Source organism: Centruroides vittatus, unplaced genomic scaffold (assembly GCF_030686945.1).
Source record: "Centruroides vittatus isolate TY-2023 unplaced genomic scaffold, ASM3068694v2 contig_2565, whole genome shotgun sequence".
In the NCBI taxonomy this organism is placed as follows: Eukaryota; Metazoa; Arthropoda; class Arachnida; order Scorpiones; family Buthidae; genus Centruroides; species Centruroides vittatus.
Window position 1 is genome coordinate 230895 of NW_027121627.1, and position 22134 is coordinate 253028.

Sequence of the window (22134 nt, forward strand, 5' to 3'; positions counted from 1 at the left end):
TCGAGTCAGGCTGGCCTCTACTAGGCCCCCCATAACAAAACCCTGGCTACGTCAATGCCCTAGGTCTGTAATATACTATTCTTTCTGTTTCCTTAAGGGGGCCCCCATCTTGGTCCTGGCCCAGGGCCCCTTACGTTCTGAAGACGCCACTGGGGCCTCGCACCTATTGGATCCGGCTCTGCATGTATGAAGCGGTATCCACAAGATTTTTATTTGTGATATTATTATTGTCTATAAATCGCTTTCAAGCGCCAAGCTTATCTTTATCAAAAGAAAAAAACTCTGAAGAAAGTAAAAATTTTAGAAATTGTAAGAACTGTAAGTACTTGCGCAATTTAGGCTATATATAATTATATATATAAAATCAGATGTTTTTGCTTGGATTAGTTTTCTGTTAGGTATTATTTCTGTTAAGTGAAGCTTCGTATTAAAATCACGTATTACTATATCTTGCAATTGGTTCATAAAATAATATGAATCAGTAGCCTTGCCCTTGTCTCCAGGTTCTGGAACAGACTTTTTGCCTCGTTTTTTACGGACATCCTTCGTCCAGTGATCATTTCCTGCGACTTCTCAGAATTTGGAAAGAGGTTTGCTCCTCCAGCGATCACTTACATCTGGGCTCTTAATACCTTATGACGTCAGAGTCGTCTTGGACGAAGTATGGTGACAGATGTTTCGGATAACGTTCCTTTTCGAAACTCAATTTGTTCAAACGCAAATCTAAAAAAATATTAAATTCCGGCAAATTCTTCAGATCCATAAAGCTAGCACTAAATTTTCATAGATAAGAACAATACTTAAAATCACCCTTTTAACACATGAATCTAAATTGGGATAAATGTAACACGATTCCTAAAATGTTTATGTTAATCGTTTTAACTGCTCATCTCAGTAAAAACATACAAAATTAAAATTGTAGTCACGTAACTTAATATTGTAAGGTGTGTCACACATTTAAGTTACGTGAATCAGTAACAATATACAAAATAAAATTCTAAAAATTACGAGCTTAAAAACATTTAATACAGAATTTGATTAGACAGGTTAGATTCAAATTTTTATTTAAAATTTTTTCTGAAAAGATTAACCATTTAACTCTTGGTTTCTGGAATTATCTTCGACCGAGTTATAAAGCACGAATCTACGGGGTTATGCTATAGAACAATATACTAAGTGGTTTTACCAATGTCAGCAGCATTTCTGATGTATTCGTTTTATACTACAAATATTTAAATTAAGCAATAAAACTTTGCTGGACAATTTTTAGTTCATTATGTTTATGCTGAATTTAGAAAAATATGTTTAGAGTGCCGCTGCAATTAAGTTTTGCAGTGAGATATATATATATGTGTGGGTGTGTGGAAAAACAAATTTCTACCAAAAATAAAATTAAGAAAAGAAACGCAGTTACGTCCTAGTAACAATTTTCCCTCCCCCGTTTCAATACTTCATGGAATGCTTCTCACTGGATTAGAATATATTTTGTTATTGATCAATTTATACATGAATTTGTATGCACACAGCTTATTTACAGGTAGTCAACTCGTGTATAAAAATCTTGACACTAAGCTAAGTAAAAAAAAAATATATATAGTTTGTTTTTCTAAGTTTTGAGTATTATCTACTGTTGATGTCGATTAACTAATGCGTAAGAGAAATAACGATCTCTCATAGAATATGATATTGGCAAAAATAAAACTCTCTCATTGCAATGTACGTAATTAAAGTTGATCATAAAGTTTAATTCTTGAACTAATAGAGGTTGAGGCCAAAGTTTTGACGGCCGGATGGCCGAGCGGTAAAGGTGGCAGCCTACCGCTCTGGGGGACCCGGGATCGAATCCGAACGGGTCGAATAATCCCCAGGAATTTTTCGGGGGGTGGTCCGTTCGGATATGTCGGGCCCCGTCCCTCACCACCCGGTCGCCCCATTGTGGGCCTGGCCGAACCCATAATGGGCCTACTAAAAGAGGCCCTCTTAGTGCCCACAGGGCGGAAAGAGTTAAAAAAAAAAAAAAGAGGCCAAAGTTTTAAACGCGAAAACGTACGTCGGACGTTCGGCGCCGCTTTCCTATAAGCCTAGAAATTTGACAATGGCGTTTGGAATGTCGAACATGATTCCACTGACTATCCAAATACCATTGTCAAACTTCTATGCTTACAGGAAAGCGGCGCTGAACGTCCGACGTACACGTTTTCACGTTTAAAACTTCGGCCTCAACCTCGCTCTAAATATTTCAATTAGTAAAAGAAATTATACACTATTCTTGAATGAATAACAACTTCACGTATTTCATTTTTAAGTTTATATGATTATAAAATTGGTCTCCAACTACATGAAAATTGATTCAAAAGATTTATTTTTTCCCTTTTAAATATTTTCCCCCATAAAGAAATCTTACAGAAAATCATGAAAATTTCATATCTGAACCCCTGATCATTGCTTCCATAAGCAAGATTTTGTTTGAAGATGCCACAACGATAAAGAGACGATCATTCCAGAAATAGTGTGCAACATGACTCACTCCGTTTACTTTTATTGTTTGAATTTCTTCGAAAAGATTATATCCTCTCCATTGAAGAACGCGAAGCAGATCATATAATGAGTCTGCCACGAGTACATAATCCTCACCTGAAAAAGAACAACCATAAGTTTCTTCTTAGTTTTATTCTAGAATAAGAAATATTGAGTACGATTACCTCTTAATGAGATGAAATCAACTGAAACAACGTGATAACTATGAACTGTTTGAAGAATGTAAAATTTTCCTTTGTCTAGAACGTAAAGTGACATTGGAAAAGAATAACCCTTTAAATTTTGTTGAGAGTTTTTATATCCTACTATTAAGTAATGTTCTCCTCTTCGACTTATCCATAACACAACATTAGCACAACACGACAGCATGGGATGGAATGGCAGAAACTGAAACAGTCGGTCGTCATTATGGTAAAAATCCAGAAAAATTTAAACAGTTCCCTTACCTCTCTCTTGTAGGTATCCCATTTATAAATGAGGCTCTGATTTTTACAATTTTGCACTAACACCTGATAAGCCACTGCCAAATAAATATCCGTTTCCTTTAAGCCGTTAAGTAAATCTATCGATTTTGCTGAAAATGTTGATAACATTTGACGTTCTTCCCATCCGTCCTTATATTGATAAACTCTTATTGCACTTTTTAAAGCTAATAAAAATTGTTTGGGTTACTATATGTATAAGACTATTATTAGAAAAAAAACACTTACTCGTTGAATCGTTAGACGTAAAAACGACTAAAAATAACTCATTATTTGCTCGAAAAACTTTAGCATCTTCAATCTCCATCATAGGCAACGTCATCTCATCTACAAATGTACTACTCTCCACAAAAGGAATGTTTTTCATTACTAATGTTTCACAGATTACCTCGGAGCATCTGAACAAGTAAATTACAAATTGAAGAGGAGGGAGGAGAAGAGAATACTTAGAAAAGTACTCACCCTTTTCTTACAATACGTATTGCATTTTTTCCATTTGTCATATTAGACAGGAGAGTTCCCACAAATGACAAGTGACGCCCTTCGTAAGGTCCCTTTATATCCGATAATCTATCGCTAGGTTGCAAGTAGTAAGTATAGCCTTTACAGCAGAATCTGTTGCATGTTGCATTAACCCAAATCGTTAGCAAAGTTTTTGAGCTTAATCTGTAGTTAAATAATAAATTTTTAGTACATATTTTTCAAAGAAAAAAAAAAAGAAAATAATGTATACTGTTCAAATATATTGAATTGAGATATGATCTTCGCAACGGGACCTAAGGACAATTCATCAACAGTGCTGAAATAAGCAAATTCGGATATCCTACCTACAAATATTTTATAAAAATAATTAAAAATTAGAATAAAATCTATATATAAGAATAATTAAATTTAAAAAATCTGCTTACTATATAAAGTTGAATATTTCTCAACGTAAGAGTTGTAATTGACCAAATTGGTTGTCAAGTTATCCAGAGTGACTATGGTATAGTTTCCTATCTTATGGATAGGATTATCATTAAAAGTATTCCTAACTGTAATTTTCTCCACAGTTACTTTGTTTTTAATTTCCTAAAAGAATTTTTTAAAAATTAACAAAAAACGACAAACAACAAAAACCAGTAAGACAAAAAGAAATACCATAATTGTTTTCGGATTGTTATTTTCGTAGATAGACGTGATGATATTTGTCAAATTGTAACCATTAATGAAGGTTGTATTCAAAACGTCTGTAGTTAAACTTTTGATGATTTTAACACCTGTAATTACTTCGGTAGAAGAGGATACAAATTCTTCTACGTTTATTCCATTTATACTCTCACGTATGATCAATTCTAAATTGATAAAAAGAAAAAAAGATTAGTTTTCATTCTTATGATCTCTGATGCAGAAGATACTCACTGTCAACAAAGACTTCATCGAGAAAATTCCACCTATATTCTTTAGTATGCAATGCGTTCCAAATAAGAGAAGCGTTAACATCTTCAATCATACCATAAACATTTAAATTTTTATTCATTTGTATAAATTCATTAAAGTACGTTGTTCCATAGACAACTTCATCGGTATTTTTCAGTACGAGGTCTTTGGGAATGGATAATCCATTTATGCTCTCAGTAACGTAGAGGTTGTCGACAATTAAGTTTTCTAATTTAATATTTCCATAAATAGTTTGAACAGAATGTTTAGTAACGACATTAGACATAATAAGATCGTTGATAGAATTAACAGAAAGGTTTTTCCTGATTTCTAGGTCTTTCTCTATTATCATTTCTGATACATTTGCGAAGATCGTCACCCCTTTAATGAGCTGAAATATTTGAAAAATAAAAACTAATTTCTATAAAAACAAAAAAAAAAAAAACATTCTATAGAAAGAGGAAAAAGTTTGTTGTAGGCCCACTTACCTGTTCTTCAGATTTAAGTACGATATCTTTTAAGAAAGAAAGATCCACATTGTTGATGGTTCTTACATACATATTCTTTACATGGATTCGAGTGTAATTCAACACAGTTAATTTAACAGGCGATTTGAAAACAGCCGAAGGATCTTCATCGTTCACTTTGCCTTGAAAATTGGTGTTTCCTTCGACTATCAAATTTTTAATTTTCTTCATTTTAATTATAGTCTGATTGTGTTTATATTTATACAATGCGCTCTCTTTAAACTAAAAAGAAGAATTTAAACAAAAATTACAAAATTATTTTGTACAAAATAAAATATTTATAAACCTTACCTTTGTGATGTTATTGTTATTTAGTAAACCTTTTATTTTTATATTGTAAGCCGTTATATCGTTTGTAATTAGAACGTAATTTAACGTTTCGTTTCCATAGATGGTGATTAAGTTGTTCACATCTTTTCCATTTAAAGTTTTCGTGTACAATTTATCTTTAAAATTATAAAAAACACTAATATAACTTAAAATGATTAGGATATATATAAAATTTTAGTAACTGTTAATTACCTATTATAACATCTTTATAGAACGTAAAAGAATTAAACGTATTAGATTTATTTTTTGACAATGCTTTTTGGCTCAACAATTCTATGTTCACACCATTGATTAAACCTTCTATAATTAGTTCTCCTTTTACTTCCACGTTTCTGCAAGAACAGCAAAATAAAGTTAAAAAAAAAAAAATGTCTAAAGTTGTAGAGGAGGAAAAGAAATAGATTACCCTTCAACTATCTTTTGCCCATATATTTCTTTTTGATCAACGAAAACCACACGGTTAATATGATCAACAATATCTAAATTATTTAAACTATGGACAGACAGATCATCTTCGAAAATTAAGTCATTTGTAAATATCTTCTGAACAATATTTTGTTTAGAATTCTGAGTAACTGCTCTACGTATAAATTCCTCAATCGCTACTCCATCGATCATACCTTTAACTGTTATTGAACCTTTCACTGAAGTTTTTAAAAACAAAATAAATTTTAGAAAATAAAATAAACTGAAATCAAAATTCAATATAAAATCAGGACTTACCAATTATATTGTTGAATACTTTATCCGTTAAAGTTACATTTTGAGAATTTTGAGTGACAATTTCACTTAGGAATGTTTCTACCGAATATTCATTAATATTCGCTACGAATAAATTCCTTACCCTTAAATTATGGACAAGCACGTTCTTAAAAACAATATTTCCTGTTTAAAAAATATATATTTAAAATTATTTTTATGTTGAAAAAAAAGTATTAGAAAGAATTATTAGCAGAGGAGAGAAGATTTAGAATGGTTTGAACATGTTAAGGCGCTGGCAGCCGGAAAATTACAATATAGTTTTAAAACACAAATATCAGAATACAGAAGAGCGAGATCAAACAGTTTTTGATTAAACGCAATTGAAAAAGCCATAGAAGAATTCAAATGGAGAGAACTGCAAGTGGAGAAAGACTGGAGGAGAACTATTCTTAAAAAAAATCTAATCTTACCGATTATATATTGATCAGTATGCAACAACACTATATCTGATGTATCATATCCATTAAGTAACTTTGTTGTAATTCCATTCTTAACACTTAAAGAATGGAAGGTTTTTGTTCCTTTACATTTCCAGGGATTTGAAATCAAGAAAATTTCCTGAAAATTAAATTAGAATTAGGAAAACGTTTTTCGCATTCCATGTTTAAGAAAATTTTATACTAGTTACTTTTTTTAGTTGATAAAGATTTATTCCATTAACTTTACCACAAATATGATTGATTAGAGGAGTCGTAACGTCGTCTACGAACGTTATGTTTGCGTTGATGATATTGGTTGAATAAGAAATTAATTTGTTCTTTAAGAACATGTCTGCTCTCAAGCTATTTTCGAAAACAACTGTATTACCAAAATTAACAGGAACACAAATTGTCTAGAAGGGAAATTGAATGCTTTTTTTAGTTGTTACAAAATAGCTTTAGAGATTCATTAAGTTCTACTTACCTTATTTTTTGACTTTCTCCACATATTAGAAATATTAATATTTCTAATATCTTCTGATGATTTTATGTAATTTGTACTATTTACTGCAATTTCTGTATATCTGGTTTCAGTTATCAATTGGTATAGTTGCAAAAGATCAGAAGGTTTTATGCCATTAATGGTGCCATGTTCTCCCAATTCGATATCATTTACAATGATATTGCTTTCGAAAATCTTTCTACTGGTTATGATCTCGTTTCGAAACGACAAAACCGCATCACTAAATCTTATCGAATTAATTGTATCTACAGTGAGATCATTTTCGAAAATAATCAAGTTTTTAAATGTAACAATATTAGTTATAAGTTGCTTTGTGTGTGTTGTCAGTAGAGATTCCAAATTTCGATTGTTAAACTGTCCGTAAACCTTCATATTATCGACAGTTACATTATTATTAAATGTTTTCAAACCTAAAAATTACATGGACAGTGAAAAAAAAGAATACTCGTTTGTCATCAAAATATAATTAAAACACACACCTTTAATTGCCTTATGATGATAACGATCAATCAACACAGCTTCAGAGTAGAGTTTTTCAAATTTCTTCTCGTTAACTGAACCAGTTAAGATTAAATTATGGATGATAACGTGATCTTTAAACGAAATATTACCAGATAATCTATGATCCGATGTTGTAGTTACTACTTTTCTTGCTACTGACGAAAGTTTCAACTAAAAATAGAATATTAATGAAATTCTTATCATGGTCTAAATTAGAAAAAAAAAGTACACTCCATACTTTATTTGTATTTGTGCGAACTTCTATATTTTTCTTAACTAAAATTCGATTAAAAACCTTTTTCCCATATATAACGAAATTCTCTCTGGAAACAATTTCATCAAAACTAATATCGTTGATTGTTCTTTTCACATTAAGATCTTCATTGATATGAAGATCCGTAAAACTTAGGTTACCAGTAATCGTTTGCATTCCGTTAATCAAAAATAGATCTGAAAATATTTAATTAAAACAAATGTTCAATGCCTGCTTCCAGAATTTTAAACAATTTTTGCTTTTTACCTTTAATAAATATTCCATTTAATTTTCCTTCAACTATAATTTCTTGTGCCTTGATGAAGTTTATTTTAAAGCTTTCCTTTGTTATTTGCTTCGTTTTCAACGCATATTTTTCTAATGCTTTCAGTGACATATTATTAATAATGATATCATTTGATAAGTAATTTATTCTTGTATCTTCTGATTCAATTGGATATTGAAATTTGATGTTACCTTTTTTTTTAAAAAAATGATACTTTATAAAAATCTGTTTAGTCTAAATAAATACTAAAATTGTTACTACCAGTTATTTCTTGATATGTCGATTTTGTGACAGCCCGTCTTGCTTTTGCTTGCAAATCGCCAAATAATGCTAAGTAATCCTGCAAAGACTTGTGATATCCATTCCTCAAAATATCATAATCGATTTCCATATTTACTTCAGTAATAAAGACAGCTTTATCGACAATCAAATCGTCTGAAAATTTTGTATTTTTGAATATAAAAAATTGTACCTTTTTTTAATTACATTATATTAATAATTCACTCTCTTACTTTTAATGATCACGTGTGCCTCGATTCGTTTATGATGTCTGTTTGTAGTCCATACCTTTGAAGCATTTATTAGCATATTATGTATACTTTTAGATCGTTCGGTTAGTGTTTCATTTAAAGAAACAAGACATTGGAATAAAGGCTTTAACGAAGTTTCGTTCTTTTTGTCTAGAGAAGGGAGAAAAAAAATCGAAAAACGAAATTCGTACAAACTGTTATTCATAACTTACCGTAGGGTTCCAAAGATTGTTCGATAATTAGCTCGTATATTTCAGAGGATTTCTCTTCAAAATTAACGAGAATGTAATCTTTAGCGATATTGATAATTTTTATATTTTCGATAGTCGAATCTACAGAAAAATTTCCAGCTGGCCTAAATTTGCCCTTGACATATTCCACGAAGAACATCACTGTTTTCTATAAAACGCAAAAATTAGTTTAAAAAATTTGAATCCAAAAAGAAAATATTTTTTATTACCTTTGTAGCAATCCCAATTAATATTTTTCCCGTTTTTAGTTGACCAACATCCAAATCAAACGCATTTACTTTGAGTTGCTGCTGCTCTAAAAACTGATCACCTGAAAAATTGAATATTAGTTATTACCTACAAATACACCAATGCGCGCACACAGTATATTCTGTTACCTTCCCACCAATAATGTATTGTTGGGGTTCCATTTGCAAGAAAAATTAAATAGTGATATTTGTTGATTGCAAAACGAGCTACTTTAGATGGTCTTTCCACAGAAATCATTTGAAGAAGAGCCAGTTCTTTAGTATTCTCTAATTAAAAATAGATAAAATTTACAAAAAAATTCATTCGTAAAATGGTTTTACATTGCGGGTTTTAACTATAATCCTTGATGATGAGTAGTATTTCAAAAACAACCAAAACAAAATATCCATTTGTTTAACAACGCACAAATTTTTAAAATCAATTCTCTCTTCTACACAGGGACGGATCTACATAGCAACTAATAGGACTTAAGCCATGGGCCCCCCCAAGTGTCAAGGGCCCACAAAAATTGAAATCATCATCATTATAAAATTCTAATACTTTTTCATTAACAATGAGCACTTATCGTTTAGAGAAAATAGTTGTTATTATTATATTATTAATACAAAATACTATAAATTATCATTAACAAAACATCCCCATTGGACTTCAATAAGCACTAGGCCCCGAAAAAAACCCTAGATCAGCTCCTGCTTTTACGTATGCATTTCGGATTGACGTAAAATCTCAACCCCTCTTCAATGAATTTGTACGCTTTTTTCTTGTAAAGAAAAACTATAGGTGGCAATTCGGGTAAAAGTACATATTCAGTGTTTATAATTTTGTATACATTTTAATTCTGTGAAGATTGTTAGATAGTACACTTATAAACACTAGATATGTACGCTTACCCGAATTTCCACCTATAGCTGTTCTTTACAAGACAAAAAAAAGAAGAAAAAAAAAAAAACACGTACAAATTCATTGAAGAGGGGTTGAGATTTTACGTCAATCCAAAATGCATATGTAGAAGAGAAAATTGGATTTTAATAAATTGTGTGTTGTCAAACAAATGGATATTTGTTTTGGCTGTTTTGAGATACATCTGATGATGATAAAGGAGTATAGCAGTTAAAACTCATAAGAATACAGCTATACTATAATAAAGGAAAATTTGACGAATAAATAAAGATTACCATTATAAATTAACAACGGCGATTTCCCTGTTTCTTGAGCAATTACAGCATAAAGAGATCCTTCCATTAACCATAGTGTACACGCAACAGAATTTTTAGTCGGATAATCCGTAAGAAAATTAAAATGAGGAGTTAATTTGTATAGTCTAAATAAAAGAATGGTCAATTAAAAACACAAGTGAAAAAAATTAAGTCATTTCCTAGTTTACAATTAAAAAAAAAAGATTACACCAAAGTACTTACTCTGCTAATCTTTCAGAACCGATGCTACAGGTGAACATGTAGTAATCGCTCTTTAATTTTACTACTTGAAAATCCGTTTTATAATCAAATGTTATTCGAGAGTAGTTTTTATCATCATCTCTTACGAAAACTTGAATAAAATAACGATTCTTATAGTTAGTTTTATATCCTACTACGAAGTGATCAATACCATTGTACAGGAAATGCTACGGAAAAATTTTATTAATGATCCTCATCAGGAGGGGATTCTCGAGTAAAAAAAATTCATGACTTACTTCCATATGATAGGGTATTCCAGGTAACTTTTTGTATGAAGTTACTACATTATTATTATAAAAAATAAGATTTCCTTTGTCAGTTCCGAAAGCTAAAGAGCTATTGTCAACTTTTAACAAACACAAAATTTTAAAATCTGTAGAGAAGTTTGATTTCTTTGTTTGTATTATAGTATATTTAAGTTGTTGCATATCTAGAAAATTAGAAACGAAAAAACAATTAACTGTAAATGCTAAGAGGGAAAAAAAACCACAGAACTTATTTTGAATACCTAAAATGTTCTCTTTAGTTACATTTCTTCGACCTCTCGATTTATTAAGAGCTTCTTCGAATAATCTCTCATATTCTTTATTTTTCTTTAATAAATAAGTTTCTATTTGTTCCAAGGAATTTTCTATTTGAGCTTTCTGAAGCTCAACAAAAGTCAAAATCGTCCAAAAAGTAATTAACAGTACGAAGCTTAAACATCGTTGCCCCATTCTAATACAGTTCACCCAAATAAATTAATAGTTTTATAATTAATAAAATTATACTATTATATTTTTTAAAGAAAATACTTACTCTAAGAGACAAAATGTAAATATCGTCTCCTATCTCGTCACCTTTATACAGCACTTCTTGCAGTCCTCTACAGGCAAGTCCCAAACCATTATAAAGTAGTAATTTACATAAATTATAATTTATATTTAATAATAATTAAAATAGTAAATAGTAATTTATTTGATATATTTTACAGTATATAATGAATTTGAACATTAAATAATTTTAATATTCTCATAGTTTATAAGAATGTGTGGAACTCTGTATACAATATTCAACTCATTACTGATGTTGAAAATAGAAAATATCAATGTAGCGTACTGGTAATATCAATAGATTAAAATAAATATTAATTGCTAATAGAAATAAACTGTTCATCCTAATCACAATTATGCGCAATTATCCGTGATCAAACATATAGTTACTCAATTAAGTTATTAATGGATTGGATTCAAATTCAACTCTCTCGCGGTAAAGATGGCTCCAGAAATGTTTCTTAAGACACGGCAACAAGACACAATTGAAACACAAAAGTGTTCTTGCGTTTTGTTCGTTTTTCCTGTCTATTTCCTTCAAGCGCGCTCATTCGCATCAGAAAGCGGGGTTATCGTCACTTTAATATCTCTGTATATCGAAAACGAAGTTTGGACACTTATGTTTTTAAAATTTAAATGAACCCTCATTACATTTTTGGATTTCTCGTCGCAATTAATGGAAAATGGCAAACTTCAATCAAAATCGATCCAACAGATAACGAGAACGAACACAATTCTGTAAACCACGTAACTTCGCTAACGCTCCGCTTCAAATATATTGCATTTGTTGCTGAAACAAAATTAAAGAAGATAATAAATATCTTTTTGTTTGAATTTCACTTTAAAGACGTTATTATTATTATCTTAGTAAACAACAATCCTGATCTTCCCTTGAAGTCTTTGATTCACGAAGATGAATTGTCACGCCATAGTTTGGATAGATCCGACATATCAGTTCGTCTCATCTCGGAGTTAATTCTGTTTGGTGCTAATCCATTTCAGTAAATGCCCAGATAACCGGGAGGCAAAGGCGTCATCTGACCTCTCTGAGGGATTTGGGTTCGAGTATTAGTCAAATCCAAAGAAATCTTCATAGAGTTGGATACCCTACATTTCCTCCTCTCACATTTGACAGCCTTATTTTAAATTGGCAGAATCAGCAATAAGTACGGAGAACGCTTTAATGTCCTCAGAACAAAGACTAAGATTTACAAAAAAATCCGGCAACTAGCTTTCCCAGAAGTTATAAGAGTTTATTTTAAAAATAATTTTTATATTAATAATTACAGTAATACCTCGGTTTTCGTTAACTTCGGTTATCGTCGGCAAACTCACATGACCTCGCTGCTAATTTTGCGGAACTATGCGTTTTCCTGCTCAGTGTGGCGTTGTTTCTCGTTGTGTGAGCATTACCCTGCGCGTCTAGCCAAACAATAGGCGTATTCAAAATCTCAGCGTGCTTCCAGCGAACTGCAAGCGTCTTTTTCGATGCTGGATACACCAGAAAACAAGATGGCCGCCACCACGAGGCTCGTAAAAGCTCTATTTTGCGTTGGAAATTTTTAATTTAATTTATTTGTTGATGAATAAACTCTGAATAAATTAAGATTAGGTTAGTACATTAATAGAATATTTTAATATACTAGTATATTTACGTAAGACATCACATAATTTTTTCTTGTTATTAAAGTGTAATCTTAGGATTGATTTAATTATTTAAAACTTCTACGGAAATTTAAAAAATCTTCATCCCTATTTCTATTTTTGAGATATTCATTTTTCATTAAGCTGTTCTCATTAAATAAGTTCAAAAATAAATTTAACGTAACGTGGAAGTCCACATCATTTTCCAGTTTTATTCTTTTTCTCTTCCGAAATTCCGGCAATCAGCGTTTGTGTTCTCTAGAAAACGCCAGTATCTTACTGGATTGATGCTGAGATTTGAATATGCCCAATTTCATTGCTTTCCATCATAGGAAATGCCATGTTAAATGTTCATTTATTCTTTACATTAGTCTTTTATATTCATTTTATATTAATTTTTTATTACTTTTATTATTAAACACTATATTTTTTCTCTATAAAATGTGTTTTGGTACGTATTTGGAATGTCTAGAACGTATTAATTGAATTTACATAGATTCACATGGAAATAATTGCCCCGTTTTTGTTGGTTTCGGATTTCGCCGATTGTTTTCGGACGAATTATCGACGAAACCGAGGTTTCACTGTATTATAAAACGGCAAAAAGCTTAATTTTGAGGATAGAGATGAGTTTTATAAAAAAAAAAAAAAATTGTAAATGCCAACAACAAATAAAATGTTCATTAAGTCCGACCTCTCTCTAGATATGACTACGCCATATCTCGAGATGGTGTCCCGATACCACAAAAGTATCATAAAGTTATCATGAATAATTTTAATGTATCGATATCGGCAATGGTGTCAGTATCGATACCAGCAGTACAGCATCAGGTACTGAAACTGAAAATGTTGCTGTCCGTCGCTGTTCATTCTGTGGCTTGATTTTGAAACGTTTTGTGTAATTGACACTTTTAATTTTAACATAAATAACATGTTTTATTCTAGTTAGTTACTATTAAAAAATCATTCAAACTGATTTCTAACATAAACTAAATGTTACCGATACTTATATTAGTTGATTTGAGATTTTAATATGCTTTTAAGTTTTCAAATAAGTGGCGAGTTATTTATAAATACAGTAAGATCCCGCTCAACGCTGCCTCGATTAACGCAGATTCAATATAACGCGGTCTGCTCAAAGCCTAAAAAACGCTCAAAATTTATTCTGATTCAAATTACCAAGGCATTTCATTGATTCGTATATAATATGATTATTCCCGAACACGAACCAATCAGAAAAAGGTGGCAATTCGTTGTAGCGCTGTACTTTCCTTAAATCTATGTTTGTTAGCTGCAATTTTGGAAAAAAATATAACACCATGGATGCCATAGACAATATCGACTTCGCTTGGCAAGAATTAACTGATAAATGCACGAACGAAGTGTGGAAGAAGTTATGGCTGAAGGTATCCAAGAATTCTCAACGAGAAGAGTTGACCAAATTGTCAACGTAATCGATACAGCAGGACTAGGAGATCTAGACAAGCAGGATATTGAGGAGTTACAGCAGGATTCTGGTGAGAGCCTTACGAACGACGACCTTCAAGAAATGGCAGAACAAGGAATTCATGAAGAACTGGAAAATAGAGATTCTGAAAACGAAGAACCCGAAGAATTTCTCTACAGATTTCTTTAGTAAAAGTTTGGTAACGATCAGCGATACAATTTGATCAGCGATAACCGAAATCGCTGATCAAATTGTAGCGAATTATCCAGATTTTGAAAGGAGTGCAAAAGCAAAACGAGGCGTTTTGGATGCGATCTTCTGCTACTGACATTTGCTTAAGAAAAGGAAAAAAAAAGACAAATGAAACTACACGACTTTATCGCAAAAAACTAAAATTTCAGGAAAGCCAAAACGTTCATCATAAAAATGAAGCTTAGATTTCTGTGTGTATATGTTTTTTTTTTTTTTAACTCTTTCCGCCCTGTGGGCACTAAGAGGGCCTCTTTTTAGAAGGCCCATTATGGGTTCGGCCAGGCCCACAATGGGGCGACCGGGTGGTGAGGGACGGGGCCCGACATATCCGAACGGACTACCCCCCGAAAAATTCCTGGGGATTATTCGACCCGTTCGGATTCGATCCCGGGTCCCCCAGAGCGGTAGGCTGCCACCTTGACCGCTCGGCCATCCGGCCGTCTGTGTATATGTTTATGTATTATTTAACATATACTGTATTATTACGCAAATTAATATAAAGATAACTTAAAGTAAAATTTGTTTATTTTTGGTCGCCTGTTTCTCTTTCCCTATTTACTCTACGTTACAATGATTTCGTTTAATGCTGTTTCGCTTAGCAATACGCAACCCCCACGTTAAGCGGGGTCTTACTGTAGTTATATGAACGCTAAGCATATTGTACAATGAATTTATTGATTTTTGGTAATTAATTTTTACTATATAAGTTTAAATTAACCAAGAATAGTTAAGATTTGGTCTGGATTTTTCGGTTTCGGCAGAAACTGACTTTAAAACCCAAATTCGGTTTCGGGTTTGGATTCGGCTGCAAAATCCAATTTCCGTCGGATCAATGGAATAAAAATAAAAAATAAAAAAGTAAAAGTCCTAATTTTGGAGTCCATGATCTTGACAACGATGTGCTATGAAGTTGATTTAATGCCAATTTATTTGGCGCTAAATTATCCAAAATAATATTTGAGAACATCTTGCAATAATACGAAGTAAATGGGCACATTTTTCCATTAAATACACCTGTGACATCCGTTTAAAAATGTAAGTTCTGAGGTATTATGTAAAGATATTCTGTATATAATAGCGCCATTATATTATTATTTAGCAGTGATTCAACATCGGAACTAAATGCTAAACGATGACAGGCTTACAATATATTTACGAATCATATCCTGCGTGACTCCAAAAGGGTTTATGAAATCAAAATTATTTCTTTTTTCCGAAAAATTGAAGAATAAAAAGCTATTCTTATTGATTACCAATCGACGTAATCATTTCAGAAATATTATAAAATCATCAATAAACTAATTTATTTATATGAATGAATTATTTACATAAATGAACACGCAATAACAAAATTTGATCATAGTAGAACATTTTCATTACATTTTCTCAGACAACTCCATGTGCTTAAGCTGCTGTTTAGTATTTATTATTATTGTTTTTAATATATATAAATGATACACTATTTCATATTTTTTAAATAACACAGAAATAAAAAATTTTATAATTAAAATTTCTATTGGCAGCAATTAATTTTTAAAGTTTATCGCTGTTATTTAATTCTATAAGCCTACTGTTGAAGAGAAGCTTTTCAATTGAACTTTTCGCGTTTCGGATGCAAAAAGTCCAATTGAAGTTTTTTTGAACTGTGACTTACAATCCTACAAGAATCCTTTTTTTTTAGTATTATTGTAACTCCTTTAATTAGAAAACATTTTTCCAGAATTTCATGCTCTACTCTGGGCATCGAATTGGCTGAGGGGTTCTCATTTTGGAGATTCACACAACGGTAATCATAAATTAGCCATATTATATAGAAATTCATTCATATATTTTCTGGTTAAATTTTGAGTAATATAGAGTAATATAAGAGGTACGGGTGTATGTTCGGTACCTAAATTTATTTTATTTTTATTTTCCCCAATACTCATAGAAAAACAAATCTTATTCTATACATCCACAAGAGCCGAATTATCGGGCTAGAGTTGGCTAAAATAAATTAAATAAATAAGACAATTTGGCACTAGAGCACAAATCTTATTCTTTAATAAGTCGATTTACTTTTATAAAAATTAAGTAAAGATATTATATTTTAGTATTACTATAAAAATGTCCGTGAATTAATCTATTCCACCTTCTAGTTCTACCCAAAGACTATTGGCAAGCGTCAAATCCGACAGAGGGCGCTCAAAATGGCTGCCGAAACAGGTAAGGAACCGACAGGAAACGTTGTTCTGTAGAAGGTGAAACCGTTTTGGATGCTGGACACACCGTATTTTGTGGATTAAACTCTAACAACAACACTGAACATAACTATTATGATAAATAAAATTATGTTTTTGTATTGGAACATGGTGTATACTGCTTAAAATATTTAACACTTCTCACCTGTTGACGTGTAACAGGTGAGAAGTGTTTTAATTCTACAGACGATAGTCTTATTTTATTTTTAAATAATTCTTATGTAGTCATGACGTACGGTAATATTCAAATTTAAGTTTGATAATTATTCTCTTGAAAATCTGAAGCCGTCCACATAAAAAGAAAAAAATGTCTAATTTTTTTTTTTTTTTTTTGTAAATGGACATGCCTGTCGAAAAATTGTTTTTGTACGCAGATCGGAAAGAAAATAGGTAAATTTTCTATCTTCATATACATATGTCAAGATAACTTTCCAGTCAAATTTTTAAAAGTATTCTTAATTGAAAATATAAGTTAATTTACGTTTTTTGTTTTCATTTTAGTATTATGCTCAGCTATCACATGTTTACGAAAACCAGACAGCCCCGCTTTGCACGTGCATTCTCCCCGTAATTGAGATGTATTAAAATGACAATATCTGAGATTGAAACACTAAAGCAACAACATGAACTTTCAGTGTTGTTGTTAGAGTTTAATCCACAAAATACGATGTGTCCAGCATCCAAAACGGCTTCACTTTCTACAAGACAACGTTTCCTGTCGCCGATACAGTCTAGAATTTGACATAAATTCAATGATTTGTTCTCCATTTGGTCATCGCAACAGTCGTCACCGATGGAAACTGAATCGGCTCAGGCATTGAACAAACACATGGTCGGTTCCTTACCTGTTTCGGCAGCCATCTTGAGCGTCCTCTGTCGGATTTGGCGCTTGCCCATAGAAACAAGGTGTGCACATTCGGCTAGTTTTAAGTAAGGGAAATTTCGGCAATCGTTCAGTTTTGATGTCAGCGATACCATCGAGCATGTTTTGTCGTATTCTTATACAAGTGATAAGATTGCTATTTATTATTTTAAATTAATTATTTCTATTTTAAATTATTCAAAGATTGAAATAGGCCTAAATATCTGTACTTAATATTTTTTCAACTTTTTCATATAGAATCAAAAGAGAAGACATCGTTTTTATTGTTTTAAATCAATTTAAATACCAAATATGAAGGGTGCTGTTGCTGTAGCAACAATAGTACGATGTCCAAAATCTAGGAGCAATCTTGAATTAAACCACATAACTCGTTTTCCCTAAAAAATGACGAAATAAGGAAAATATAGATAAACCGATGTCATCGTTCTGATAATTGGAATCCGAATATACTACAAATCTGCGATTCTCTTGTACTCTCTTATCCAATAAAAATGTATTATATTTCTAAAATTTGTGAATATAATAAAATTTAAAAAAGAATGGCGATGTTCTAAAATTATACTCGAAAAAAATTCAAATAAAGCTGTTAATATGTAATTGTTTTAATAAATAAGCATTGATTTTTTGGTTTTAATTAATAAATAATGGTTAGCGTGGTCCTTAGTGCTTTGTAACAGGAAATGCGAAGGGCGTGGGACAACCGTTTTGTTTGATGACGTATTTTATGTATGGTTCGTTGAATCCATTAAGATGTAATCTAAACTTACTCATATACTTATTTTTTTAATATCACTGTTGATATTCAAGGTATTAAAAAGCAAAGGATTGGTCTGTCGTCGCGGGACTGATCGCCATAAAACGAATTTCAAAAAATAAATGTAAAAAACATTTAAAATATGTAGAAAAAATTGCAATATTTCCATTTTCAAAAACAAAAACGTTTTTTAAATTTTTTAATATTTGTTTACAAAGAAAAATATATTTAAGCAGACGGAGATAAATCTATAACAAAGTATCGAAATTACAAAATAATATTTATTGTGACAGTCACAATGCCGGGCTGCAATTTTTAATCGTATTTTAAATTTAAAATATATTCTCTCCACCTCAAATTAGTAGTGATCTGTCCCTGCACATCATACTTTTCCTTGAACAATAGAATCGTGTCAACAAAACAATCTAACACCTTTCAGAGGAAAATTTTTGAATTGTAATAACATTACTTTAGGTTTGCATCGAAAGTTCGTATATAATTAATTGAGCCTTCCCGGATCCCATATCTGGTCTCGGATTTCATCTATCTTACTCCGTTCTCGAGATTAAGGAAAGACAAACGGACGGACAGATGACGGAATTTATAGGTCGAAAATTTTTTCAAACTGCAGCCCAATAAACAAGTTATGTACTTTAGTATTGCACAAATAAAATAGAAGTAATTGTTTTTTATTTTTTAAAAATTTGTTATAACTTTAATCGATCTACCAAGCGCATATCGTAGTGTAAATAGGGGTTTTCTATCTATAGTCTATATGTTAAATCGACTTCGGATGGTATTTCTGGGCATGGCGGTATCTTGAATGAACACGTCTGAGTTCTACCTCTGGTCGCTTCCATTCTAATGAGTTCCTTTATTAATTTATTATCTCGAAACAGATTTAAGCCAAAATTACTGGATTTTTTAAATGCTATATTAACTTTGAATTAAGTAAATGTCTGAATTTAACCAAAACCCAAATCACTATTCGAAGTTAAGCCTAATTTGGATCATTTATTATACGACTTGTTATTCAAATTATCCACCCAAACCAATTCCGTAATCTTTTATTCCAGGATTTTCTGAATTATTTAAATCGAAAATTTTCTATTATTAATCTATGCAAAAAAGCAATTTAACCTATTTAGACCTGGATTTTTTCTGGAGTGAAAAACAATTTTTTGTTATAACTTTAATTAGTAATATTTTTATGATTAATAGAAGCAAAAAGCATTAAAATTTCTTTTTGTTTTCAATATACAGGCTGTATACAACTGCGTACATTAGGTCACAACCTATGTTGAAATCACCTTGAAATTATATACATACAGTCTATTTGACACAATGTTGTTAAATCTGAACTCTTTTATATATCCTATACGTACATACATAATATACACAATATTACCCATGCTTTTGACTCAACATTGTAACCTGTTAGAAATAATGAACACACATTTTTACTGTACGTGGAATGCACGAAAACAATTCTTTTCCGTTGATAAACAAAGATGAATCCCATATTTTTCACATTTCACTCGAGAACGTCCTTTGCACTTGAGAAATTTGCATTTACTAGGCAGTGCAGCGTTTTCGTGAAGAGGCGTGTGTTCAATTTTATCATACTGAATCTGTTCGGGAGGTCTGGTCTCTCTTTGTCGCCTCTGATTAAAAGTCTCTGGAGATGTGGCAGATGGTCGACCTCTTTTTCTGCTGGAAATTTCCTTTCCACTTATAACCAGGATATCAGCCAGTCTCATACGAAAATGCAAGAGATCCATTATTTTATTCTGTTGTACATCAATGGCTTTGGCACTTCATCTGTATTCCAACCAACTCTGTACAACTGCAAAATATACAGGATGGAAAATTGTTCGCAGTGTCCACAGGTTTTATAAAAATCTTGCAATAACTCATCAATTGGTCAAAAAGATCAACACCATCCATAGAGTGGTTATAGTTTCACGACTTCTGGCCGATCAATGCTAACATACTTTTTTCTTTCGTGTCCCAGCGTTCAACTTTGTCAGGTTTTTCTTTCTCAATAAATTTGGATCCAAGAACAACGTGAAGAAACCTGAAAAACTCCACGTGGCCAGCCGTTGGCAAGACGACAACTACGAGTGTTCAGTGGTTTTATCCACTGATCAATGGTAGACATTGTACCAGTACTTCGTAGGACTTGTCTGGACACATCCGGCAATACGCTCTGATATGGAAACATTCAAACATTTTATTCTATACTGCAATAATCTGCCACAGACCTTGCAATTACCACACCATATCCCTCACACTCGTAGATGGCCGAAGCTACAGTCCCATTTGGGCCTACAAATGCTCAATGAGCGACAAATCTGGAAACTGAGCAGGTCAAAGAAATTCGGCAATATGAGAGACATTCGCAGGAAACTCTGGCTGTGGGGCCAAGCATTATGGAGAATGACTGCTATGAAACCCAGCTATGAAAGGTAATGAGGACGAATTTCCTGAATATATCACTGTGCCTTGAATAACCTCGTACCACTACTAGAGGTGACCGACTGTCACACGAGATGGCTTCCCAGACCAGCTTGCTAACAGTGGGGAGAGCATAGCGCTCAATATTAAAGGTGGGGTTCAAGTACTCATCAGCCCCTCCAAACTAGCATTGGTTGTCCGTTCCCAAACAGAACCGGGATTCATCACTAAAGACGATACGCAATAGTACAATAGTAAATATTTCACCAGTCTAGATGGTGAACGAAGACATCATTGCAGCTGTTCCTGTTTGTCTCTCAATCAGAGGATCATCTCTCATGGCGCATCTAGAGTATGGCCGTCGTGTATGTATCCTCAGATATACACTACCTCCAATGCTTCCTCAGTCAGGCCATAATGGCCCAGATGCTGGGCAGTTTGAACAAACGGACATCTTAATTCAATGATATAGCCTTTTTCAAATTCCAAAGCTGTGCATATCGTCTTTGAATGAGGATTGTCGTTCGTAGATCTCTAAACATAGGTACTACACAATAAAAAATATGAACTGTGAACCTCTGCAAGAATTTTTATAGAATACTGGGGCATGCAATCAGGTCACAATTGTAATCATTTAACATAACTGTAGACATAGCCGTATGCCAAGCTTTAATCAGACAATTCTATCTGGTGTATAACATTTTTGTCAATGAGTATGCATGCATAAAAGAAATCGCGAAAATCAAGACTGGATTTGAATTCGGAATCCTTGCAGTGGTAGAACAGTGAGGTATGCAATACAGATTTTTAACTTGGCAATGTTAATTGTGAGCAATTTAATATAAACGAAAAATATTTTACATAGTAATACAACAAAATACGTTTCTCAATTTAAATTTAATAAGGTCGATATAGTTTTTCTTTTATTCCCCTCGCTATCTTGTAAGCAGAAATGTTATAGTTCTATTTTATCCTCCGATAATTTACAAAGATGTGAAGTTATTATTAAGGTTTTGTTAAGATGCCGCGTCCGAGGAACCCACCACTGATCCGCCAACGAGCATTATAGCCGCGTCGGCCCTCCAAATAGTAAATTTTTGTCACTGTCTTCAGGTTTT

At 32.1% G+C, this 22134-nt stretch overlaps 1 protein-coding gene across 1 annotated transcript; it reads right to left on the bottom strand.

Annotated features, from left to right (window-relative positions):
- Window positions 1-2410: 2410 nt before the first annotated feature.
- On the bottom strand, window positions 2411-11389 carry LOC136971468 (uncharacterized). Its single transcript, XM_067265925.1, has 30 exons — window positions 11326-11389; window positions 11036-11244; window positions 10764-10957; window positions 10489-10694; window positions 10246-10391; window positions 9199-9336; window positions 9031-9131; window positions 8783-8969; window positions 8553-8720; window positions 8302-8475; window positions 8022-8231; window positions 7740-7951; window positions 7480-7672; window positions 6962-7410; window positions 6687-6890; window positions 6469-6616; window positions 6020-6181; window positions 5703-5940; window positions 5489-5628; window positions 5258-5412; window positions 4928-5188; window positions 4422-4830; window positions 4161-4354; window positions 3929-4091; window positions 3754-3847; window positions 3483-3686; window positions 3249-3418; window positions 2985-3187; window positions 2703-2925; window positions 2411-2634 (listed from the first exon to the last, which is right to left on the bottom strand). Exons 2-30 carry the CDS (start codon window positions 11241-11243, stop codon window positions 2411-2413), a joined length of 5778 nt encoding a protein of 1925 aa, XP_067122026.1. The 5' UTR covers window position 11244; window positions 11326-11389.
- Window positions 11390-22134: the final 10745 nt, after the last annotated feature.

Excerpts from the sequence above, each read along its gene's own strand:
- LOC136971468 (XM_067265925.1), bottom strand. The coding sequence starts at position 11,243 with ATGGGGCAACGATGTTTAAGCTTCGTACTGTTAATTACTTTTTGGACG. Across the intron at positions 8,970-9,030 it reads TAATTGGGATTGCTACAAAG|AAAACAGTGATGTTCTTCGT; the intron begins GTAATAAAAAAT and ends TGCGTTTTATAG. Across the intron at positions 6,182-6,468 it reads TACTGATCAATATATAATCG|GAAATATTGTTTTTAAGAAC; the intron begins GTAAGATTAGAT and ends TTTTTTAAACAG.